Genomic DNA, 25,762 nt, shown 5'->3' with positions numbered 1-25,762 from the left:
GCTCTCTTTTGTTTGTTTTGTTGTTACAACACTTCAGTTTATCCAAAACTAGCTCTAAAAGCAGCAATCCAGCCCATTTATACCTCCTGCTACATGCTCCCTTCTTGCACTTTAAAAGTTCATGTGAATCAGCAGAAAGTAATTGATTTGAGTCAAAACCAATTAGGCTGGGAGGCAGCAAGAACTAGCCTCACCAATAAGAGACAGAGGAAACCTTGCCTGGTTTAGTGATGAGAGTAGTCTTAAGCTGGACAGTTCCAATTTTTACAGAAAGATAGCAATTCTTTTTCTTAATTCTGTCATAATATTAAACATGCTCAAGACAACTTGATCACTTATCAAGTTGCACCTGAATGAAGAAGCAAATCTGACTAGTCTTCCTACTATATGGATGTTACTGCAACTGACTTGCTTTATGCTTGCTCTAATTTGTTAGCTGTGCTTCTGCTATTGGGTTTTCCACAGCATGGGGTACTGTGGGCCTGTGCCTGTTTTAAACTCTACCTCATCCCAAGGGATGTTACCTGCCACGGCACTCTGTGCCTGTTGGCCGTGGGGCAGAAGTGATGGCACACCATGCTGCCTCCACCTCAAACCCACCTGTGTGGGAGCTGGCAGTGCTCCCTTGGGCAGCACTGTCTCTGGAAATTATATTTAAATGGATGAAACCAGGGTTAGAGGAGCAGGTCTTTACAGCAGCTGGAGTATTTTCTGTGCATCAGGCTTTGTAGCTTGCTAGATAAGTTTGCCTCACCTCCCACTTCTAAAAGTGGGTGAGGTGTATTTAAAGTGCAATTACCGTTAACATGGCCCTGGCAATCGCACTGCGAGATGATGTGCTTATAATTACTGTACTCGTTCATCCTCTTACAGACCCAACTCTCCTCACTACCTCACGGCACAGCTTCCCTCACCACGAAGCCACCAGGTCGCTGCGTCCGGTTTCACCCCTACCGTAAGTGTGTGCTGTTCTCCGTAGTCACTGTTCCCTTCCGGGACCGGAGCCCTGCCGGATCTCCTCCGGTGCAACCCGCCCCCCGCCGTGCTCCCTGCCTTCCACCCGCGAGATCCCGACTGCCCCCCAGCCCTCTTCCCGCCCCGCCGCCGCCATTTTGTGCAGCGCCGAGCCTGTCAGCGAGCGGGAGGGCTCACTCCGGTGCCACGCCACACGTGGCGAGGGAGCGGCGGGGCCCCTTCCTAACGGCCGTAACCGCGTCCCGGGCTCGGATGCCCCTCCCCACTCACGGCAGCGGCGGTCGGTGGAACAGCTCACGCCTGGGCCATGGGGGCCGCCATTGCCGCGGCCTGCGATGCCGGCAGGGCGCGGCAGGGGGTGCTGCCGGGCGGCGCTGGCAGCGGATGAGGCGAGAGGAAAGAGTTGCGGTGGAGCTGGGCGCAGCTGTGTTTAAACCGGGGGTATTTTCTGAGGGTCCCTGTCCTCCGCGGTAGGGTTGGGGGTTCCCTCGGTTTGTGCCTCGCCCTTTTCGCCGGAGGTGGTAGGTGTCGCGCAACTGTGGCCTCGTCCGTGGGGATGAGTTGCTTGAAACGTGAAGAGACAGCTGCGGTTCCCAGCCTGCTGCCATGCCAAAGCGCAGCCTTCCCCGTAACCCAAATCCCACGAGCTCTGTACTGGTAATCCAAAACACACCTGAATTTGCTGCCTTGTTCCGAGATCTTTTGTGGTGGTTTATTATTTTTCCAGGCCAAGCCCCAAACCAAGGGACACCATAAAAAACACCCTTATGCATTAAAATAAAATTGAAAAATCCAACAATTTCTGCAAGTGTCTTTCCAGCAAATCCCCCAAGAAAACCATTGATCTAATCTGATGCTCTGATTTCATAAACAAATATATTTAACTTAATTACTGCTTTCTTTAGCTTATGTTTTTCATTCCAAATTTATCCCTCATCATTGTACTGTGCAAGCCGATGTCCCTGTCAGAGTTTATTTAAGTGGGCTGTCCAGAGCTGAGCACTTAGACTGTAGCGTTTGTAAAGCATGCATGAGCGCTGCTAGATTACAGGATCCCAAGCCTTGGCTTGCAGTTTGGATTCCTTGGAAATTAAATGATGACTGTACCAATAATTTCAGAGTGTGTTCCGCTGCTGTTTCTTAGTACATCCTACCTGCTTTGATATTTATCGTCTGTACTTCCTGGCTGAGGAGTTGAATCGGGCATTCTTCTCAGAGCTGTTGCCAAGCCAGTTTGTTCTCTTTATCCAAGTAGTTTCTGGCTTCTTATTTACACTTTTTGCTTACTATTGTGATTTAGTGGAATGTTATCTGCTATTGAATTCTCTCAAATAAAACTGTTTTTTCCTCTGGAGGGCTTCTAGTGGTTGCCAGTCAACTCCTATTGTCAGAATGATGATTTCATTATTTTGCATTGCTTAGTTGTTCCTTACAAAATAATTGAGAAGTGAGAGGTTGCTAGGTTGTAGTTGAACTTAATTAATACACTTGCTTGCTAGGACTTGTAACACTCGTGGGACTGTGGAAGATGAGAGTGGGCAGAAACATGGCGTGGAAAGACAATCAGCAGAACAAACCTATTTGCAGCTATGACCAAAAAATAGACAATGAGAAATACAGGACAAAAAAGAGAGCGGGCAGCCCAGCCTAGTGGCAATTCTTTCCTTCAGCCTGTTAAGAGGCTGTTTTGCATGCAACGCTGCAGGTTTCTTAACCTCTCTCTCCTCCTGCCTTTCCACTTCTTTGTGGCAATCGGTTGCCTTTACCTTCAGGGGTGGTCTGACTCCTACATATCTAATTACTCTCTGAAAATCCATGTGTTTCAGACCTGAAGAAGTATTTTGTGCCAAAATCTTGTCTATGGTTCCCAGCTATGCTTGTGTTGGCCTAACAACCCCTGCAGGCCGCCTCCTAATTTTGCAATGATGAAAGCTATACAATATCCATCCAATTTTGGTGAAGTTTTATCGGTATTGAAAGGTACTCATTATTTATAGATACTCTCTCTGCTATTTCCATATGGAAATAGATTGTGTAAGACATCAGTATACTAGTAGAGCTATGTCCATGCTGGGAGCTATTTGATGCTGCTTCTTCCAAGGTTGGCATTTCCCCTGCCCGCTGTCACCACCCTGGGGACCCTAGCTTCTTTTGCCGTGCCAGCCACTCATCTCACAGCCACAAACTGCTCCTCCAGAGCCCGTGTCTCATTCTGCCTCTGGAGGAACTGCTTCCCCTAATCTTGACCAGGTTTGGAGTTCAGTTGCACGTTGGGTTTGTTATCTAGCCACCTGAATAAATAAACAAACCTATGGCAGAGCGAGCTCGAGGCTGTATACAGGGATCAAACAGCAGGTAGTTACCTGACTGGTTTAAGCTAACCTAACTCCACCATGGTGGTGTGGAAAGAGGCAGTTGTGCCCTCCTGTCTGGCAGCATGTTGCCACTCCCACCTGGTTTTGAGAGCTGATCCATCTGGAAACCAGGGGTTTTCTTCTATTTTTTTATAAGGTTAATTATGAGATTGGACAGGTCCCGCATCCTGTAGAACATGTGGCTATGCAAATACTAGCACTGTTAGTGAATCCAAAGGCTCTGAGTTACATCTGCCTCTAATCACTCCAATATGTATTCTTTCATATGTTCTGCTATTTGTTATGGTTTCCTATCATGTGCTAATTGATTCATTACTTTGTGCTAAGCATACAGCCACATGCTAGTCATTAGCAGTCCCATATGTTGAACTCATCCTGTATATCTTTAAATGCTGTATCTCATGCTCTGCCAATCCTCCTTTATGGAATACCACACATACATTGCAGACCTTAGTTCATGCTTTGATGGACTTCAAACTTCCTGCTCATTAGTCTAGTATGTAATTCTTCAGTCACTTGCTGGAGCTCCTCCTTATTGCAGTTGTGTAACAACTGTAATTAGAGCTGCTGATATGTAGATCTGTGCTTTAGCCTGTGGTAATATAATGTGTTTCAGAGGGAAAGAAAAGAATTTTGAAACATCCTGTGACATATTTTAAACATCCAGCATAGTCATGTCAGTATAAACCCCATGTTCAGATGAAGTTATCTTAGACCATGGAGGTTTTGCACAAGTTAAAACTCTAGAACTGGGTCAGAAAATGTGACTCTGGAAAAGCAAATGTAGCTGGGACAAGTTCCTGAAGTCTTGCTGGTGAGGAAGTTAACTAGGCAGAAGAGACGAGTGGGAAAAGATGGAAAGAAGGGCGTATCACTCTTACAATCCCAAGCTGCAGAATTTCAAAATAAAGAATTTAAGGAATCTAGAGCTGCATTGAATTTTTAAGCTTTATAGGAAGAAGACAGACTACTTATGGTATCACTACTTACACATGGCATGCCCCAAGCTTTGCCAGAAACAGGTTGAATTGAACACACTTGGGTGCCAAAAAAAAAGTTACTGATTTGTCCAGAGTTATTTCTACTTTATGTCTGAGGTGAATGAGTACAGAATTTTATCCTTTGTACCCGTAGTTCCAATGTGACACAGTTTTAGTTTCTGTCATAGTCGGTGAATGCCCAACACCAGCACAGTATAGAATGGTCTGTGGAATTCAGACCATCCTCATTTAATACACTGTTTATTGCAGGAACAACTGACCTAGGGGGAAATAGCTGCACCCTCCCAGGCTTTATCTTCCAAGCCCAGAGTGAGGCAGCTGAAAGTCCTGTGGCATGTAGATAAGTAACAGCAAGTAAAGAAGCTGGGAGTAGAGATCTGGGTGAAAACTGGCTCTGCAAGGAAAAGCTAAGTGCTTAAACACAATATGTTGTGGGTCAGGAAGCAATCCCTGTAGGAAGGGAGACAAAGTCTTGAGTAAGAGCTTGTGTAACACCTGGCCTGGGCTGCCCTAGCGGCTGCTTTCTGTATACTGCCTGCTTGGGGGAAGCCAGGCACAGAATGATTTCTTTTCTGCTTGGCACGGCTGAAACTACCAATTTCCCGAGCAAGGACTCGGTCTGCAGCGTAAACCCTGTGGATGCAGCCGGGCAGATGCGAGCACCGCTGATGTACCAGTCTCTGCAAGCCATTGCGTGACTGGGCTCTGGGTACCGCCTGGCTGGCGTGACCGCTGTGTGGGCTTAACTGGGGTCTTGCACAGGTCCCCAGGGAGGCGTCAGCCTCTTGCTAGCCGTGTGCAGCTTTCTCCGCGTTTTCTAGGCGAAAGCTCCCAGCCCCGGTGCCTCTTACCAGCCTTTCTGCTGCGGCAGCTGCCTGTGCCTATAGCCCGCCCCTATAGTGTCCTTATTGGATTCCTGGCCAAGGGGGTGTTGCCGCAATGATAGCAGCGAGGCGAGCGGTACGTTGATATGCCGGAGCTGCAGAGTGTTGTATAAGAAGGAGCTGCAGGGAGCGGAGGAGAATTAAACAGGATCACGTTTCTCCTCTGAGCTGAAGAGGTTAGTGACTATTACTTAATCCCTGCTAACTGTGATTAGGAATTGGAAGCAGCGCTTTCGTCTTCTGATCCCCCCACCCCTCCACCCTTCCCAAGATTGCTTGCCACCAGCGTTTAGTCCTCTGTTGTGAAGGAGTGGGGGAGTCCTGCAAGTCACGTTGTCCTAGCTGCTCCAAAGACACCCATCACACTAGAGGGGACAGGCCAGTATTCGGGCAGGCGGGGAACAGAGAGAAAGAAAGAAGACAAAAGCACTTTGGAAGAATGTCCAAGGTGCAGTGAAACAGTATTAGCTTGTAAATTATGTGGAAGTAGCCCAGTAGCATCATTGGGTGGCCAGAGCACTGCATGGTGAGAGTGTGAGATTTAAAGCCTTTCCTAAAAGTGTCTTCTGGGCTTGTTTTTAGAAGTGCCAAGCTTCCTCCAAATCCTGTTAGAATCCATGTTTACTGCGGGTGTTGACGCCCCTTCTGAAACAACAGACCATTAACCTTGCTGTACCTCAGTTTACCCACGTGGAAAGTGGAGATGAGAATGTTTTCCTTTGGTAAAGGAACGTGGTGGGGCCATACTTCAGACAGCTTTTGGTGGGAGAAAGGTGATTCTTATGTTCTCAGATATGGTACAGAATCCATGTGTAAAACACATTGACACTTTATTAATAATTACTTTGTGCTTTAGTCACAGCTACCACCAATCTCTAACAATCTTAAAAAACCCCATGCATCAAGGCTCAGTCTACACACAGAGAAAAGACAGGCTCAGCCTTTATATAACTCTCCTGGCATCGTGCTGAACTTCAGTGTTGGAGCTCGTTCAAAAAAGCCAAGCTAGTGTTAATTAGGGCAACAGTTTATTGAACTGATTTTGTGTGAAATCATTTTTATCAAACTCCTTGCATTGGTTTGCCAAATAAATTTTCCTGGAATGAGAATAGTCATTCAGCTGTTGGTTCTCTGATTTAGATGTGAACACAGAATGACACTGTGCCAAAAATCAATAACTTAGTGTCTGAGTGTCTTTCTGTCATTTGTGGTGATAAATGGGAAAATAAAGACAAATCTGTTTCAATAACATAAATCCAACTTGAAGTTTAATCTTCACAAAATAAAGAGCAATAGGTAAATATTTAAAATTATTTTCAGCACATATAAGAAAGCCATAGTTCCAAGTCTTACTAAAAACTACTGTCACAAGCGGTGCATGCAACTTAGATATTCAATAATTGATAGTAAAATATTAATGATTGATATGATTCTTACTATTGGATCAGGGAACTTCCCTTATACTGGAAGGCTGATGATTCTGGACTTGTCCTCCTGAGTTTACATGCAAATGGTCAACAAACTTTTTTTCTAATACCAACCTCACAGTTTCTTTAGACAGTGAATTGAGTTACTGTATGTGAGCAACTGGACTTTAAATCAATGAAGTATGGTTTGTGTTATCCTCTAAAGGAATGACAATGCTTATTTTGTATAGCTAAAAAGGAGAATCAATCTTTGTAGTTTTCAACTTCTCATTTTTAGTGTCCATTATTTTCGAAATTGTAGTTCTAACTGAATGTTTTGACACCCACTCCTCACCCCTCAAAAAAACCCCAGCAACCCCAAAAGACCACCACTTTCAGCTCTGAGAGACTTCATTTTAAATGTCAAAGGGCCAAACTTTTTTTTTTAATGAGGAACATCTGCTGTATACACAGACTTCAGAAACTAAGCTCAGCAGATGAGAACAGAATGAGAAAAGGGTCACTTTGATCTCTGCACTGAAAATGAACTGTCCTTGTCAAAACAAGTGAAGATGAATGGATAAATGAACTGACCAGTTTTCAAATTAAAATGGGAATCACTTCCTATCTTGCACATGAGTGTCAGGACTTTAGTACGATGCAGGAGCGGAATGCACATTGGCATTTTTACTTTTTAATGGTGACTCTGAAGTCACCTCAGTTTCATATGCCTTGTAGAGAGGATATTGCACTGCATGTTGTGCAGATTTGTTGTAGGAAGCTTCACTGGGTGTTTTCCATTACCACTGATGTGGTCCATTGAAGCTCTGTCTATGCTGCCATCCTTGTATAGCTAAGCAGTAGTCAGGCAATAGAAGATAAAAACAAATGAAAGCTGGAAAGAAGTGGAGAAACTATCAGAAAGAGCTTGGATAGATGTGATAAAGCAGTGTTTTGCAATGGGAGAATAACTCCTTAGGAAGGGAGTTCCTGTGTTTGACACAATAGTACAGCAACATTAACATATCTGGGACTGGAGGTAACTCTCACCTGTAATTTTCAGGCAACCATAGAGCTTTCTGAAGCCTGCAGGTAGTGCACAGTGTAGTAAAAGAATTTACATTATGCTTGTACTGCACTTTATTAAGCGAGGTGTCAAAAAGGTTACTTCACAGAGAGGGGAGGGAATGGGGTTTAGTGAAGAAAAATGGTCTGAAAGCCGAGGCACTTAGCAGCTTAATCTTGTAGTTAAACCACCCCTGAATGTATACATGCCCTGTTGTAATTTAGTAGAACAAAGGTTGCTGAGGGGCTGTCCCTCTCCACTGGAGCTAGCCTCGAACCCTGGAAAGAGTTCCTATGTGTCTAAGGCCAAACTGTTGGGTTTGTATCTTGAAACTTTGTAAAATAAGTGCAACTGTAATAAAAATATAAATATACATTTCACTTGTTTCTTCTCTACTAAGCAAAAAGAGCTTTGGCTTTTTGTTTAACTAAAGTGTTCCCTACACTAATATTTGCAACCCAGACGGATCTCTACTGTGCTAATTAGAAAGCATTGCAGAAAACACACCTGACTGGGAAAGATAATGAAATGCATTTGCTAATCCTGTTATTCCAGATGAGTGCAATCCACTACTTTAACAACATGAGTTCAACAGTTAGCATAAAAGAAGTTTCTCCATTCCCCCCCCCCCCGCCCCGTTCTTCTCAGTATAGCATTATAAACCAGTTAGAAAGGCCTTGTTTGGGGCAACTAGTGTTCCTGTTAGAGTAACTATCCTAAAAGCTAAATTAAATGCTGCGTTACACTGGCTAATAAAGAAAGCTGTTTTCACGGCTCAAGTAGTGTTACTGTGTTAATTAGCTTTCCCTTTTAGTGAAATGTGTAGGCAGAAAGGGATCTTTATTGTCTTGTTACCTTTGTTCTGTGAATGAGAGGAAAGTTGCCAGAAAGAATATGGAATTATTAAATAATCCCGTAAACCCTAGATAAGAGAAAGAAGTGGTACAGGATATGAGGGGAAGAGTTGAGACCCCAGTCATGCCAGTTGAAACGCCATGGATGTCTTAGCTGTGCTAGAAGCTATAAAGCTCTGTGAACCTTTCTGTTGCTAGGGGGAACAGCCCTTAGTATTTACTGTCTTTTGCAGGCTCCGACACAGATTAGCAACAGAAGACTGGTTGGTCTGTTATTTGGTGATGAATTTAGAGACCATGATGGCTTGCTTGCACTTGTCTTTGGAGTAATTTGCTAATTTTTCTCAGGCATAGCAGAATTGTGTGCAGCTGGAAGTGGGATCGGCGTGTTTGTGTAGATCTTTCTGCCCTTAGTCTTGGTGACATATAAATATATGATGGACTGAGGGGTTTTTGCGTTTTTTTTTTTTTGTCCCCATTAAATCAGATTCATAAAATTTGGATAAAGAAGGTAAATTAAGACCTAGCTTCTGTCTTCTTCTGAAGCTATGATTCCGTAGGGGCAAAAATCTATGAAGGATACAGAAGAATAAAGATGGAGCCTGTACTGGTTACAATTCACTGTTAAGTGGTGAGACTATAAACTGGGATAGTACACTCCTGGCATTGGAGGTGACCATGGGCTTTGTCTGCTTTCATTCTTGGTGTCCAGTGTAAGACCAAGTAGGCCTGTTTATTTCATGAAGTATGGAGTGCTTGAATTTGCAGTCTGAGCATCCCGGAGTGCAGTGTCTGTTAGAAACAGGCCTGAGATATCTTAGGTTCATCATCCAGAAGTCAGGATAACCAGTACCAGTGGCTGCTGGAAATGTTTGCTCTAGGAAATATGTTTTTTATTTTGACTTTGTAATCTTCTCAAATGGTAACAGCTGAGCAAAATTTTGATTTTTGAAATCTATTTTACATTTACTTACTTGCATAGTAAAGTGAAATAGCTATCCTTGCATTTAGCCCAGTATTCACAAAGGTAAGGTAAGACATACTGTCCTTATGTGCTTGACATTTGTAATGAGGCCTTAAGATTAAGGACTGTGGAATAAATCGGAATAAATCAGAATAAATCAAAATAAGCAGGTCATTTGCTTGACTCTGGTTACTGCTTAAATATAACAGTATTCTGACAGGTGTTTCCAACCCCATATTTCCTGGACAGGTCCTGATGACAACCAGCCTGATCTAGTAATATTTGCAATATAGACACAACGAAAACAGAGCAAAAGAACCATAAAAATATCCATATTATATGATAATGTAAACAGGGCTTAAAGTGGCTTGATGGCAGCTGGTCCTCTGTTTTGGGGGAGAGAAGAGCTTCACATCCTTTCTCCTCTTGCCCTCTGAGCAGGGAATGTGGCAACATAATTTTCTGGCTGCTCTGAGCCCGGTTTTTCTGTTAAGACTCCACCAGAAAGGATGCTGCTTTCTCAAGAGAGGCAGGAATAGAGAACACAGTCTTTATTCCCTGCTGTCTCGGAAGAAGGTCTGATTTTGCACTAGGGAAATGCATGATGCACTTTCTTTTTCAAATGCAAGGTCAGCAGTTTTCTTATGTTCATGTACTCAGGTTGAGAGAGCACCTTTCAGAAAAACGGCCGGTCCACTGCAGCTTATCACCATCCCTTGTCAATTGGCTGGTACCTTCCCAGCATCAAAAGTCCTGTAATATCAGAAACACGATGTTCCTGTTTTTAAAACATGGGAAGGGAAGCCCTCTATCCTAGATGGTGCTAAGTTATCAGCTCCTAAGGAAGCATCAAAGTGCTGGTAACCAGGGATATTAAGTTTCTTTCGGTTAAATGGGTACTAAATGAGGCTTCAACTCTTCATCTTTTGCCTTTGGGATCTCATACTGCCATGCTGACAGAGATGGCCTTTTTCATCAAGGGAATCATCACGAGCAGGGAGAACAGATGCAGTTGCCAAGTCACTCTCCATCATATTTGAAAAGTCATGACAATCAGGCTAAGTTCCCAGTGACTGGAAAAAAGGAAACATCACACCCATGGCAGGGGGGTTGGAGTAGATAACTTTTAAAGGTCCCTTCCAACCCAAACCATTCTGTCATTCTAACAAAAATAAGTTCAAAGTACATTCCTTTACAGTGTGTTCATTGTTATTTATTTCCAGCTCCTACATCACCTTAGTTTTGCTTATGTGCCTATTTGGAATAAACTTTCCTAATCCATACTGTAGAACTAAAGTCCGTGTGGTAAGGAGGAAAAACCATCCAGCCTTGAAAACAAATGTAGTCAAATGGCTTGTGATCTGTAAGTCTGGCTCACAAGCCATTTTTTTGGCCACTCTGTTACGCTCTTTCTCCAACTCAGTTTAATCCTAACCAAAGCCAATGGATCCAAGTGGACTCGGGAAGACAGATCATTGCAGACAGTTGTCATTTATGGAGTCCGAGCTGCTGAGCCTCCATTGCTACCTTTCGGTACACAAGTCCGACCATGGGAGGGAAGAACAGAGACTTATTGTCCAATATCTAACTCAGGTATCTGTAAAAAGGTGACAGCTTACAGATGCCTATGTGTAGTGTTCGTATTTATGATATTAATGTAGGATGCCTTGTGTTTTCCATTTCTAATGATAGATAAAGAGATGATTTGTCTGAAACCTATTTTGTGGAGAGGCCACAGTCATACCTGAGATGTGGATGGCTTAAATAATAGAAATACATCTTATATAGTGAGGTTCTTTCCCAGAACCTCAAAATGCTTTGTTGAGTTATGGTAGCAGAAGGTAAGGAGAGAAGAAGGGATGTAGCCTGATATTTTAAAAAGCTGCAAGGCTGAATAAAGTAATGAGCAGGATTGCTGTTACATTTTAAAATTACTTTTGTGTTACCATTGGCATCATAGGATGGTGGTGGTGGTTCAGTACAGCCACTCCCTTCTTTTCAGAACTCCTTTGGCCATTTAAAGGAATGGTGCAGTTAAGGACATGAACCTCAGGTGGGGACGGAGCTCTTCTTTTATAAGAGTAACTGTTGAATCATTTCACCAAAATATCATAGAAAAAAAACGAAGTGGGTATATTCTAGTAAAATCTGGGTAAGAGAGAAAAATGTCTGTATTATGTTTCAAACAGAAGTATTCACTCTTGAAAATCTCCTGCTTCCACCATCCAATTCTTTTTCTATCTCTTTTACAAGGTATATTTCCCTCTTTCAGTGGCTTGAGTATTGTCTGCTCTTGAACTTCTGCAGTAGCTGTTTTAGTTATTGCAAAGTTAGGCGGTTGTACCAATCCTGCCTTTGACTTGATATCCATTTGTTCAGCCACAGTTTTTATAAATAAAATATTGGTCCACATTAAGGACATTCATTTGGCAGAGGAAAGGAAAAGAGAGGTACTGGGTTGTTTTATCCCAATTACATGGCCATGCTGGTTCTGAATAGGTTGCGCATTTAAAATATTCCTCTGAGTAGGCAGGCAGCTTCACTAAAACTTTCCAACTCCACATTTTTGAAGGCAGACTGTGAGGAGTAAAGGTTTTTTTAAGCCTATTTTCCAATTATAGTTGTTTTTATATAGTTTTTGGAGAGGGTCATGAGTTTTGTAGGTGCTGGCAGCAGCTTCACCGGTCCCAAAGTATGTAGAACCTACGATGCCCCTAATATAGTGGCACAATCCATCCTATATCCTTCTCCAGGTAGTGTCACTGTGTGGACCCAATCATCAAGTCAGTTTATAATTTTTAATGAGTTTTATATTCATTACACTTACATGTGCAAGAGTTGCGATATATACTCATCTCTCTTTAGACATGTTTTAAATATAAGTAGGTTGTTGGAGTGACTTGAGCAAAGTAGGATCTTCTGCTTTGCTTGCAGTGGGACCCAACTTGATGGCAGTTTTTTAGGTCCTTTTGAAGACTTTTTGGAACAATAAATCTGGTGATGGTGGAGCTGTAAAGAGGCAGACAGTTGTAAATAGGAACCATTTTGTAAGTTGTTCTTTTGCCCATTTATCAAGCCCGAGCGCGAGCCTGAGCATGTCAGGCTTCAGGTTGGCACACTTGAAGGTTCAGGTTTAGGCATGCTTACAGCTATTTGACTGTACAGGCAAATCAAAACTAGTGGGTAATTTAGCCATCTTCTTGGCATATAAAACTACATCTCTGCTTCTAGAAATTGCAGGGTTTGTTGGGGTAGACCGAGGAATTGGAAAGGGAGAAATGGAGTTTGCTTTTGCAGTGTATCCAGTTACACGCAAAGCAGTGTTCTTCCTAAAACTTTGCAGTTGACCTAAGTACTGTGGGAAACATGCTTTTTAATTTTTTTCTTAAATTACCTTTCTTATCAGTATGATATAAGTAGGATACCAAATGCTCCCTCTAGTGGCTGATATTTTGATAAAGTTGTTTTTGGTTTCTTGGGACAATTTTAACAGATGAGTAGCATGTCAGGACTACTTGACTGCTAAATCACAGTGAATTGCAGACTAACTCTTCATGAGAGAGCAGGCTATTGGCTGGCGTGTACAATTCTTGAGTGTGTTGATGCCTAGTAACACAAAAAATACTGAGCTGTAAAGTTAGGAGGGATTTGAGTAACTTCAATTGTTAATCTTCATTCAAGATCTACTTTTTTTCCTACTCTCAACCAATTGCTGTCATTGGTAGATTTCCAAAATTTAATGGGAACGGAGACCATCCATTGCATTTTTCAGGCCCTACTGAGGAGTGGTAGACTGATAAAGTGACAGAGGTGTTAGCCATGGCACGCATCGTTTTTAAGATTATGATGTTAGGCAAAACTTTACTTCCCAAGTTACCTTAAACTAGTTATTAAAAACCCCTTTTTATTAGTCTCAATTTATTTTAGAAGGGTGAAAACATATTTGCTGGGGTAGGAGAAGAGAAAGCTAAAAAAAATACACTTGTCTGAGCAGCTACAATTTATGTGTATATTGTTTGCTCTGAAGAGAGTATGGGGCAGGCCCCGGTGTTACGATCTGCCATCATGCTAATGATGGAGGCAGAGAGTTTCATCAGCAATGGTAAACAGTATCTTTATGGTGACTGCAGCGTGTAGCAGGAATATTTTTTTTGTTTTGGGAATTCTCAAAATAGATCAGCCTGTCAGGAAGTGACCTTTAGTGGACCGGAAGATAGGTATCATCTATTGGGTTGAGTCCATAGAGATACTACAAGTTGATACTTGTGGCTGGATATGTGTTTTGTTGTGCCTACTAATATTACAGTAAACAGCAAAAGCTCTTATTTCTTAATGTACTTGTAGGAGTATTCTCATTGATATCAATGGGATTACTCGTGATTAAAGCTAAGCATGCTTATAATTCCTTGTAGGGTTTGGGTTTCAGATTAATTTAACAGCAAGAGAAAGGAAAGAAGAAAAGATAATTCTGTGTCATGCATTATATGGCTTTGTTTTATATAGATATTTTAATGCAAACCTTCATTACAGCCACCTTTTCTAGATGTCTAATATGTATGGGACTTCCTACAGCAAAAGAGAAGAGAGTTTGTAGTAATACCTACTGCTTAAGTTACACTTATCAATAGGTCTGAGAGTGCTTCACAGAGAGATTTCCCCTGCTCTGGAATTAGGAGGACTGACAGGGAAAGGGGATGTGATAGCTTGCTTTAGGTCACCCACTAAACTTCTGGACAAAGTAAGAACACAGCCAGGAGATACAGCTTTCCTGCATCTGCCCAGCCCAGCTCTGGATTTGTTAGGCCCTCTGAAGAAGAAAAAGCTTGTAGAAAGGACTGCAGTAATTGGCAGGCAAATTCAGGGGCAGATGTAGTGATTGAGAAAATATTTCAGAATGTTTTTCTGTAATTGTCCATCATCACTTTCATTTGTATTACAGCAAAGGCTTGGAAACCACTCCTGACATTGGAGTTTACCTGCAAAGCACTTGTGAATCAATCAAGTGAATTGGAGAAGCCCCTTCTCTCAGTAGGTGACACAGCGAAAACAAAATGAACAGCATAGGCGGGGAAGGGAATGTGCTGAGATTATTTGGCATGTTTCAGCTCCCTGTCAGCTGCACCTCTTGTGATTAGCTCCAAGTAAAGTTTCCCAAAAAATGCAGTTATGGATGAGTATCATAGAATATCAGGTTGGAAGGGACTTCAAGGATCATCTGGTCCAACCTTTCTTGGCAAAAGCTCCGTCTAGACAAAAGCACCATCTAGACAAGATGGCCTAGCACCCTGTCCAGCTGAATCTTTAAAAGTGTCCAATGTTGGGGAATCCACAACTTCCCTGGGGAGATTATTCCAATGGCTGATTGTTCTCATTGTGAAAAAATTTCCTCTTGTGTCCAATTGGAATCTCCCCAGGAGTAACTTGTACTCGTTAGCCCTCATCTTTTCTGTGTGACTCTTGTAGAAAGGAAGTTCTCATTTTCTTTGTAGCTACCCTTTAAGTACTGGAATATGGTGATGAGATGTCCCCTAGGCCTTCTTTTCTCAAGGCTGAACAAACCCAATTCTCTTAGCCTTCCCTCGCATGGCAGGCTTGCCAGTCCTTTGATCATCCTGGTGGCCCTCCTCTGGACCCTCTCCAGCCTGTCCACATCTTTTTTTGTGTAGTGGGGACAAAACTGAACACAGTATACCAGGTGTGGCCTGACAAGCACTGAGTGGGATAATGACTTCTTTATCTCTGCTGGTGATGCCCTTGTTGATGCAACCCAGCATCCTGTTGGCTTGCTTTGCTGCTGCAGCACACTGTTCACTCATATTGAGCTTGTTGTCCACCAGGTGGCCAAGATCCCTTTCCACAGAGCTGCTCTCCAGCCAGGTGGATCCCGGTCTGTGTTGCACTCCTGGATTATGTTTTCCCAGGTGCAAGACGTTACACTTGTCCTTGTTGAACTTCGTAAGGTTTTGTTAGCCCACTCTTTCAGCCTACCCAGATCTTCCTGCAGGGTGGCTCCACCTTCTCAAGTGTCTACCTCCCTACTCAGTTTGGTGTCATCCGCAAAATTCATCAGGATGCACTCGATCCCATCGTCTAGATCACTTATGAACATACTAAACAGCATTGGGCCCAATATCGATCCTGAGGGGACCCCACTTGTGACAGGTTGCTAGTTCAAAAAAAAGCTATTTCCCACCACCTTCTGGGTGCAGCCAGTTCTCCACCCACCACACAGACCACTTGTCTAGACCATAATGCATCAGTTTCTCTAGGAGGAGGCTGTGGGGAACCGTATCAAAAGCCTTGCAGAAATCCAGGTAGACAATGTCCAATGCTTGTCCTGCATCAACCGAGCAGGTTACTTTGTCATAGAAGGTGATCAGGTTTGTCAAGCACAATTTGCCTTGAGTGAAGCCGTGCTGACTTTTCCGGTGATGTGCTTCATTTGATTTGTGATAGCACCCAGGAGTTCCCAGGGACTGAGGTAAGACTGATGGGCCTGTAACTTCCTGGATCCTCCTTTAAGAACATCTTGTAGATGGAGGTAACATTAGCCTTCTTCCAGTCTTCTGGGATGTCCCTCAATCTCTATGATTTCTCAAAGATTATGGAGAAGGGCTGCACAATGATGTCAACCAGCTCTCTTTACACCCTTGGGTGGATATTGTCAGGGCCCACCAATTTATAAGGGTCAAGCTCCTGTAATAGTTCACATACCAACTCTTCCTCCGCTGATGGAATAGTCCTATTTTTTTAATGGAACGTGAAAAGCTCTCGATTTTAAAAAGTGTAAGAGTCACCACAAAACAGCAATGTCTTTGTATGAAACAGGCGTTTAAGCAGAGTCTCAGTAGTTAGTGTTTAGCTGCTTAGCTATGTGGAGACTTTGCTCTGGTGCCTTTATTGTTCTGCAGGGCAGCCAAGGGACACAGTTAGTGGTCCATGGGCACCTGGCAGAGTTAACTCTGTGATAGCTTTAGTGTTTACATGGGTGTTAAGTCAAAAAGTGGTGGAGGATGTGTTTCATGGCCTGGGTTTTTTACTTCTTTGAGCTAGTATAATTTTTAGCTTTACTCAGGGTTATTTTCTCTAGCCTGTGTTGAGGCATGGACTGGAACCGTAGCAATAATATTGTTTGATCCCATGGAAAATTAAGATCTGTGAATTGCTGGTAGCTCCATACCATAGCTGATTCTTCTAAGTGCTCATATAAAATTGGACTTTACTCCAAAGTAATTGATAGTCACTTGTTAAACTACTCTTCTACCACCATGGACAAATTCACTTTCAAAAACTGTTATAGCACATTAAAGCCTGAAAGAAATTTTTGGGACTGTTTGTGGTTCACTTTGCTTTAGTCATATACTAATTAGCCACATACAAGCAGCCTTTTGGTTAAAGAATAGCTGTGATGAAACTGCAGTTATGTGGGATTGTTTGTTTACCTACCAGAAGTTTTACAGGTCTCTCTGTAATTCACTGCAGAGTAGTTCCTGGAAACTTAACATTAGAAGTACGGGTGTGGTTTGTTGTTTTGTGGGGTTTTTTTGTTTTTTTTTTTTTTTTAAGGGGATATTTTTATAAAATAAAAAGTGGAGCCCTTCATGTCTTTCTCTTAATTTTTTTTCAGGTGCCCAAAAATGGGCTCAGTTCTTTCCTGGGTCGTTTCAGCATTAGTAGTGTAGTATCCAAATTACATCCAGATGTAATTTGGCACTCAGCTGTCGCCTATAGAAATTGGTTGTCTCATGCAAAGCACTTATAATAGGCAAGGTCCAGCATTTAAACTGCTGTACAAATCACTATTTTCCCCCTAGACAGAAACAATATCTCAGAGCAGAGTTTCAAACAAAACGCGCCCGACCGAGAATGTAGCTTCTCTGCACATCTCTCGGACTCTATCTCAGAAGTGTTTTTTGCCTTGGGTTTTCCTCTTCAGATTAGCAACCAAATCTGAACCACAAAGGGTGCCTACAGACAGAGAAGGGCAACAGGACAAAATGATCTTTCCTACCTGTAATAAACATATATATAGGTTTGTTCATAAAACGAAGAAATAAAGGGGACTTATAAAGCAGAACTAACAAAACTGCAGCAATATACCTAGCTTGCAGGCCTTTTGTTGAGCAGTATAGTTAGCTTAAATGTAACAAATGTAATAACCAAATGTGGAAGTTTTAGGTCAAGGACTCAGTTGCTAGGAAGAGGAGCACCTTCCCCGCCCCCCCCCCGACCACCGGAGGGCGAATCACGACCACCTAGTAACAGGAGGGCAAATCACGACCACCTAACAACAGGCCACGTAGACGCAGAGTGCAACCAGCCGGAACTAAGAAGACTATAAGAACTCTGGGGTCTGGGAGGGAAGGTGCGAGCCGTTGGTGGGAGCAGAGACTTCCCCGGCTGCCCAGCGCTGTTTTGCTTGCTGTCGCTTGCTTTAATAAATCAAATTAACTTAATTGGCAAAGACCTTGGCTCTTTATTGCCCCTAACCTATAACACTACCCATGCATATACCTCATGGCACTTCTGATTCAGTCTTCCACAGGGTGGAATGTGTCATGTATTAACAGATTTTCAGATTCTTCGGTACCTCTCACAGTTTGATATTAGTTTTGTGAGATGTTTTTGCTGTAGGTATGGAGTTGCAGGCTGCAGAGGGCAGCCTTACTGCGATGGGAGTCAGGACTGCTGCGGACTCTGAAGAGTTAAGTTGCCGAAGTACGTTTCAATAAAAGTTTTCCTTTCTGCTTAGGTATTAATGCTGGAGACAGTATATCTGTTACAAGTGCAGTCATTTATTATTAACCATCACTGTGTATCATAAAGGTCCTTGTTTGGCAGCTGTAACACAGCATCTGGCCATATCTCAGCATAACTATATCAACTTCAGCTTTAGCAGCCAGCTGGAAAACTAGAGTTTAATCAGAAAGCCCAGGCAAATAAGCCTGCGTATAAATGTAAACTGATGCAGGTGTATTTTTAAAATGGCATTTAAAAGCCAGGAAGAAAAGCCCGCTCTGGCTGTTTCCAAGGTACAGTGGTGCCAGTCAGGATGACAGACTGCTTTCTGCTGCCAAACCACTGCGAGAGTTGGTGCCTCGAAGGTAAAACTCACCTACCAGAGTGCGCGCCTGCCAGGAAACTGTGGCCTGGGTTGTGATAGCCAGAGAGATGGGTGTGAGAGGTGGAGAATGCTGGGGAGGGTTGATACTTAAGACCATAACAAACAACTGTCAAGGAAAATGTATGTGGTTGCTCTACAACGTCTAGGTGCTGTTGTTTTCCTCTGAAATGTGGGGACTGTAAATGGTCTTGGCAGATTTTCGAGAAAATTTCTGACTCTCACTTTATGTTCAATTAATGTTTTAAAGAGAAATAACAAAGTGTTGGGAGTTGCCTTCTTTACTGTCTCTTTCTTGCAGAAGGACTTTACTTTTATCTCTAGGTTGCAGCAAATGCAGAGCAAAGCCACAAACTCCTGGTCCATGTTAGCATTCACACAATTATTTTCTTTGCTTCCATTTCTGTTTTTGTTTTTTTCTGCCTTTAGTTAGGATTAGTGAGGCCTGTGCTGGGTCTGCTTCCCAAATGTACTTCAGCACATACAGAGGTTAAAGTGCATAAGTGGTTTCCGGCAGAACAAAGGATTTTTGTGCTTTTGAATAGGCTGCTAAATTGGAGCATTTGTGCAGTTCTTCCCTTTTAAAAAACACCACTAACAAAAGCCACGCTGTTCAGCTTGTGTTTTCTCTGCTCCAGGCAGATGTGTCTTGCTACCAGTAGACAATAAGAGAGTAAGACGTGGTGGCACAGGCCATAACACCACCAACACCCTGAGTACAGCATCCGCCAGGGCTCTGGGTATTTGAAATCAGAGTTATAGGGCTGGAAGGGACCTCAAGGTTTCAACTTGTTGATTTTACAGTGACTGCTGCTGTCTGTCCAGTGTTCCCCTGAAAACTTATGTTGAGGAAGATGCTGCAACCCCCATCTAGGGCTTTGCTGCCATAACAAAGAAAATGTTTTTAATGATATCTAATCTGCAAGTCCACTGCAAAGGGAGCTCTGGAGAACTTCCTCAATCCAACCTGGTTTATGTTAGGAGAAAATACCAGGTTGAATCTGACAGCCTGCAAGGGATGAGTCTGCGCGGCTCCATGGCCCCTGGTCCAACCAGTAGTGAGGCTGAAAACGTATTCCCGGTCAGCAGACATACACAGAGCACACGTGTACACCCTGTATATAGACTTGTACATGGCTGGCCACACAGATCACAGACAGAGCACTCACACAAACACTGACAGCTTGAGCAGCCACATCCTCTTCCCCTCTCTGGCTAGGCAGGATGGAGGTCTGCTAGTGACAGAATATATATAAAATATTTATATATTTTATATATATATATATGTAGATATATGGATATCTACAAAGTGGATCCTTCCACCAGCTGGGCTCAGACAGTCCATCTGCCCAGTAGCTGCTCCTGAATCCCAGTCTCCCCAGTTGCTGACCCCTGGTCATTTGAGTCTCCCATTACTCTTAGGAGCAGCGGGAGGTGGCTGCCAGGTCAGCAGGGGTTTTATTTTGTATTTTTAAGTGGCTGAAAGGAAATGACAACATATGTCAGCACTCAGGTTTGGTAGAGTTACAGATCTGATGGATCTAGAAGGGGGTGCTGGAGAGGATGAAAATTGCTGAAGAATTACCATGAGAATTAGATAGTTCAACTGTTGAGTATGAACTAACCTTGACAGCAGTATTTTCAGTTTAAGTACTCATCCGTGAGGTTTCTGCTACTCTTAAGATATGTGCGGCATTAAAGTAGTAGTCATTTGAAGTAGCACACTTAAAAAGACCAGGCAGGGGGTGCTTCAGGAAAGACTCCCACATCACTGTTACGCTATTCCAGATGACATTAATTGCAAAATATTTTTTTGCACTCTTCAATCACAAGCTCTGAGCATGAAGGACGTCCCTTTCTAATCTTCTTACCAGCCCCTTTACTTTCATACGGCCAGTTAGGAAAGGATGGAGAAACATGCTTTTGGACACTGATGTACTGTTATATCACTTACTGTACAATTTTTCAGTATGACAGGAGCCAAAGTTCAGCAGCCTTGAAAATGCCTCTGAAATCTTTTTGTCAAAGCTTTAACTGAGGTCGCCTGTCTTAAGAAAAAGACATGGAAGGCAGGCACAGCAGTTTATAGTTTGAGCTTGAAAGATAACTGTAGCTGTTGATCCTGATGTAAAGGTTTGAACTAAGGAGTAAATTTTCATAAATTCACTTGGATTGTCAGATGACTGTTTTCTATTCTGCTTTTACCTGATTCATGACAGTTCCAAAAAACATCTAATTTACTTTTCTCCCTGAGCAGCTTCAGGATTTGTTGTGTGAGCAAAATGAGGGTAATAAAAAGCAGCAGCAGGGATGCAGACATAGCGATTTTTCTCTTAGCTACGTGCAGAAGCAAACATTCTGTAATGTACATTTAGTTGCTATCTCTTTCCGTGTGGATACCGTATTAGCCTGCAAACCCTTGACCTGGACTGAATGACTGGTTGCTATGGCAACAAGTTGCATAGTAACAGGTTTTGTTCCTAGGTTGAAATCATCTTGCTTCTCTTAAATGTGACTTTTGGGGAGGTCAGGAGTTGTTGATCAGATAAAACTAGAAAAGTTTTTCAAAGGAGAGGGAGAAATGTTGATGTTCAGTAACCTGAGCATCTGCTGAGAGATGTTCTTTGTTCATGGCAGTGTAAGAAGGTAGTCAGCTCCCCCATCTTCTTCAGTTCATTTAAGTGGAGGTCAGCAGCTCACCAGGAAAAAAAAAAAAAAAAAGGCAGTTCTTGGAAACAAGATGACTGCAGGAGTTTCAGGGGAATTTGTCTGCTGTGCAACTCCCACTCCCAATCCTGCTAAAGACAGTAGGCAAATATCAACAGCTTAACACTCTAGTAACCTTGAAAATTTCTGAACTTAAAGTAAGCCCCTGATCAGCTGCTCTCCAGCTGGACTGCTTCTAAACTTCTGCTGACCTGATCCTGATTCAAAGTGGAACCATTCATGAATCTATATTTTAAAGAATTAGAACCATACTCTTCAGAAGAGCAGGTTTTTTTGGCTTTTTGATGGCTCTGCTTGGCAAGGTCCTATGGGAGACTGCCTTGGGGGGCAGAGGGGCTGAGGGTTAATCTACAGGGGTGACCTCCCCAGAGCACAGGTGCCCCGCTCCAGTGTACTGCAAGCAGTGCCAAGCATGGCAGAAAGCTAGTGTGGATCAGCAGGGACCTCCTGATGGAACTCAAACACAAAAAGAAAGTCCACAAGCTGGGAAGGACTATCCAGGAGGGACACAGAGACAGTGGCCAAACCTGCAGGAACAGAGCTGGGAAAGGCAAAGCTCAGCTGGAGCTGAAACGAGCTATGGGAAGGGTTTCTCTGGGTACATTGGCAACAAAAAGAAGGCTGAGAAAATAAGACCCAGCTGCTCAGCGGGGCCAGGGTGAAGGAAATCAAAGGTGTTTGATGCCTTTTTTTTGCTGCGGCTAGGTTTCTGAGTTTGCTAACAGAGTCTGTGGGAATGTAGAATTACCCACAGTAAAGGAAGACAGTGATACAGCTCTTAAGCTAATTGGATGTACAGCAGCCCCTGACATCAGACAAGGTACATCCAAGAGTGCTGAGAGACTTGGTTGATGTCACTGCAAAGGCACTTGGCAATCAGGGGAGGTTCCCAGTGACTGGAAAAGGGCAAGTGTGTTGCGCTCATCTTCAGTACTGTTAAATGTCTTTATTAACTGCCTGGACGCTAGGATGGAGAGCAGCTTTGGCAACTCCGTGGAGGAATTCAAACTGGGGGGAGTGGTCAATACATCAGAGGGGCCTGGGCAGGCTGGAGAAATGGCAGACAGGCACATCATGAAGTGCAGCAAAAGCAAATGTAGAGTCCCTTGTCCAGGGTGGAATAGCCCTGTGCACCAGTACAGGTTGGGGACTGCCTGACTGGAAAGTCAGAAAGTGCCTTGCAGATGGTGGTAGGCAAGTTGAACCTCAGGCTAGAGAGTGCTCTTCTGGCAAAGAAGGCCAACTGTGTCCTGGACTGCATTAGCAAGAGTGTAGCAAACAGGACCTGACTACACCTGCAGTGCTGTGTCCAGTTTTGTGTACCCTGGTACGAGAAATAAGTTAAATAAAGGAGTGAGTCTGGTGCAGAGCCACCAAGATGGTCAGGGAGCTGGAGCAGATGATGAATGAGGAGAGGCTTAGGGAACTGGGTTTGTCCAGCCTCCAGAAAAGAAGGGTAACGGGGGTTATTATTGCTGCCTACAGCATTCTGATGGGAGGATGTAGAGGAGCTGGAGCCGCACTCTTCTGGGAGACGTGCAGTGAAATGGCAAAAGACAACACAGGAAACTCTGAGTAGATACTAAAAAGAAGTTCTTGCTGTGAGGGTGGTCAAACTCTGCAGCAGGGGCCCAGGGACGTTGCCAGATTCCCATCCGTGGGGACAGTCAGAACTCAGCGTGGCCCTGGTGCAGCTGAGTGGGGGGTTTGGATCTGGTGACCTCCAGGAACTCCTTCCAGCAGAGATTATTCTGCAAGTCTCAGTCTCTTTTCTCTTTGGCCATAGAGAAAAGCAAGTGTAACTCCACCTGTGGGTGAAACTGAAAATGGATTGTGTGGTTATGTCACCCTCCTTTGCCCCATCTCTCTCTCAGCACTATACATCTCTCTTTCCTGGTGAACAGTGTCATCACAATATACATCAAATACTTGGTATGACACATCACTGTAATCCCCCTAGAGAACTCTTCCAATATCACCCATATCTTCTTTTATTTTAAACACGCTGCTGTGTGCTTTACCCTTGTACCCTTTTGGCATGTATAAAGTAAGCAGAGTTCAACACCAACGGGAATATATATGTAGGCAGGAGCTTATAGAAAAACAAAATCCAGACATGATGTGATTGAAGAGGGGCTTGCTTTTATTTTTTTTTTTCTTTGTGTCAGTTGTTGTAATTTCTTAGCATCTGTCAACTTCTAGCATTGTCAGAACAGTCAGTTATGGCTGTGCTGCTGCACTGTGATCCGGTCAGACAAGAGGCACAAGGAAGAGTGGAGTGGGGTTGTCCATTTATCCGTTTAAGTCTTGGAAGGATTTGAAGGGCTGCCGCCAGGTAGTGGAAGTGATTGAAAGAGTTCACTCAGGTGAAGGGAGTGGTAGTGGCAGGAAGGAGAACACTGAAAGAGAAGAAATAGAATTTGAAGGGATGCTGTCATAAGTTGGAAGGAACAAAAAATGCAGAGGGGCTGACTTGGCTTGGGTTTAGGCCATTTTTCCTGTAAATCTTAAAATTGTTTTACAAAGTGTTGCTAGTCCTCAGGGTGGTGGAACAGTGCAGGTTTGAAAGGTTATACCAGTTGCCCAGTGCTTCTGCAAAACATAAAACCAACAGAATAATTTATTACCAGCGGCCCAGCCAGCGAGCGCAATACCTGGCTTATCCTCTGTATGATGCAATTGTGACAGGAATGTGCTTTTGGGAGATGTAAATCTTGAGGACATGCCTGCTTGTCATTAAAGAGATGGCAGAGCTTTCTTCATGCGTGGAAATGTCAAGCAAGCATCTTGACCAAATTATCAGACGGTTGGTTGATTCTTGACATTGTAGGACATGCCAGTGGTTACATGGGGGAAGAAAAGATGTGCTTTGCTTCCTGTCCCAAACTATTCCGGCTATGCTGCCGTGCACTGTGAATGTCCATGTGGTGGCCCGGGGCAGGCTGTGCTGCAGACGCTCAGGAAGTCATCAGGGTTTATATAAAGCACTGCTGGGTTTGCAGAACCTTTTGGCTCCTTTCCAGCATGGAAGCGGCGATATAAATAGAAGAATGTCTCACTTTTGAAGTCTGCCTTCTATTCACGGAAAGGAAGAACTTTGTGCCAGAGCTGTGATATAATAGCTGTTAAATACAAGTCTCACGATCAGTCCTATGACAGGCTGAACCACTTGACCACATTTCAATGGGATGCGAGTGAGCTCCGTAGCCTATAGCATCACATCTCTGTTAGCTGGTTGCTGACATCTGAATCCTCAATAAGGTTTGACTGTATGAAAGCAGGGTTCAAGACTAATCTATCCTCCCATCTCCCCTCCCAGCTGCTCCTCTCCTTGCTAAAAGAAAAAAAATGTTGCTTTTTTTTTTTCCCCCTTTGGTCAGATTAACAAAATGTTTGGGACCGTGGTGGTTGGAGTTGGAATTGCTGGCCTAGCACGGATCCGAGATTTGATGAATCCGATGCCTTCCAGCCCTTCTGAGCACCTGAAACTCTTTGGATTTGTATCCAGGTTAGAAATTTCATCATAGCATGCTTGATATGGTTATTGTAATGTTTCTTTCTTCGAATGCACGTGCCTTTCCATGTGGAGGACTATTATTTGAGGGGGGCAGGGGATAAATATCCAAAGTTTTAAATTACTCTTATAATTAAGGCTGTCTGAAAAAGGGAAAGCTTATGCAAATATGATTGTCATTCTGAGTAGCAGCTAGGAAATGAGCACAGAAAGCTTTGCAAGAGGGAACAAATAGGTTACCTTAGTGAGATACCTTGCGGAAATTACTAAAATAAAAGCTGAGAGATGTTCTCTTGCTGCAGGATCTGTGTGATAAAAAGAAATGCAATTCTGTCTGACTGAAATTTCCTGTAGGTTTAGGATGGTACAGACAATAATTACATTAATGAGCTAATGTCTGCATGAAATTTATAGAAATGTTTAAATAACATTAGATGTTTTACAAAATTTTTGAAAACTTTTTTTTTTACAAAAAGTGTTGTAAAGCTCCTAACACTGCAACTTCACCCTCAAATTCTATTTTTTTTTTAACCAAATACCCAACCTGTAGATGTCTTCTAAAGAAAATGTCATAATTTAGTACGTACAGTAAGGTTGCCTCTTAGAAAGCAAGTTTATGGTTTTTCTCACTAGCTTGGAGCCATGGAAATTTAGCAGGACTGTGTTACACATATACCTACCTCTGAGCATTCCCCCTAAATCATCTGCCCCATAACAGTGGAGCATAAAGGTTTTAAATAGTTAGGCGGTACATGTATGAATCTCAGACCATGAACATATTTTTCCAGCTATATTTAAATCATGCAGTCAGGGTTATTTGCGACTGAAAGGACCCATTAGGTCATCCAGTTTATCTCCTTGCCAAATACACTGTT

General features: G+C 43.1%; 1 protein-coding gene and 1 long non-coding RNA gene across 7 annotated transcripts in view; one reads left to right on the top strand and one right to left on the bottom strand.

The window, feature by feature from the left end:
* The window catches only part of LOC142600497 (uncharacterized), a 33,499-nt gene extending 32,372 nt beyond the window's left edge, over window positions 1–1,127 (bottom strand). The window contains exon 1 of the long non-coding RNA XR_012834007.1: window positions 949–1,127. This is a non-coding gene — a long non-coding RNA (uncharacterized LOC142600497). The remainder of the gene's footprint in view (window positions 1–948) is intronic.
* BLVRA (biliverdin reductase A) overlaps window positions 1–25,762 on the top strand; it is a 39,648-nt gene that overhangs the window by 1,404 nt on the left and 12,482 nt on the right. For 2 of the 6 annotated variants that reach the window (XM_075745314.1, XM_075745319.1), the window contains exons 2-3: window positions 874–961; window positions 24,754–24,881. In XM_075745314.1, coding sequence (XP_075601429.1) covers window positions 874–961; window positions 24,754–24,881 — 216 coding nt within the window. Of the gene's footprint in view, window positions 1–873; window positions 962–5,148; window positions 5,412–10,748; window positions 10,831–24,407; window positions 24,635–24,753; window positions 24,882–25,762 lie in introns of those variants that run through there. The other 4 variants (XM_075745316.1, XM_075745315.1, XM_075745317.1 and 1 more) reach the window with 4 other exon arrangements.

The sequence above is a fragment of the Balearica regulorum genome, chromosome 2 (genome assembly GCF_011004875.1).
Source record: "Balearica regulorum gibbericeps isolate bBalReg1 chromosome 2, bBalReg1.pri, whole genome shotgun sequence".
In the NCBI taxonomy this organism is placed as follows: domain Eukaryota; kingdom Metazoa; phylum Chordata; class Aves; order Gruiformes; family Gruidae; genus Balearica; species Balearica regulorum.
This window is presented reverse-complemented; position numbering and strand designations above follow the sequence as displayed.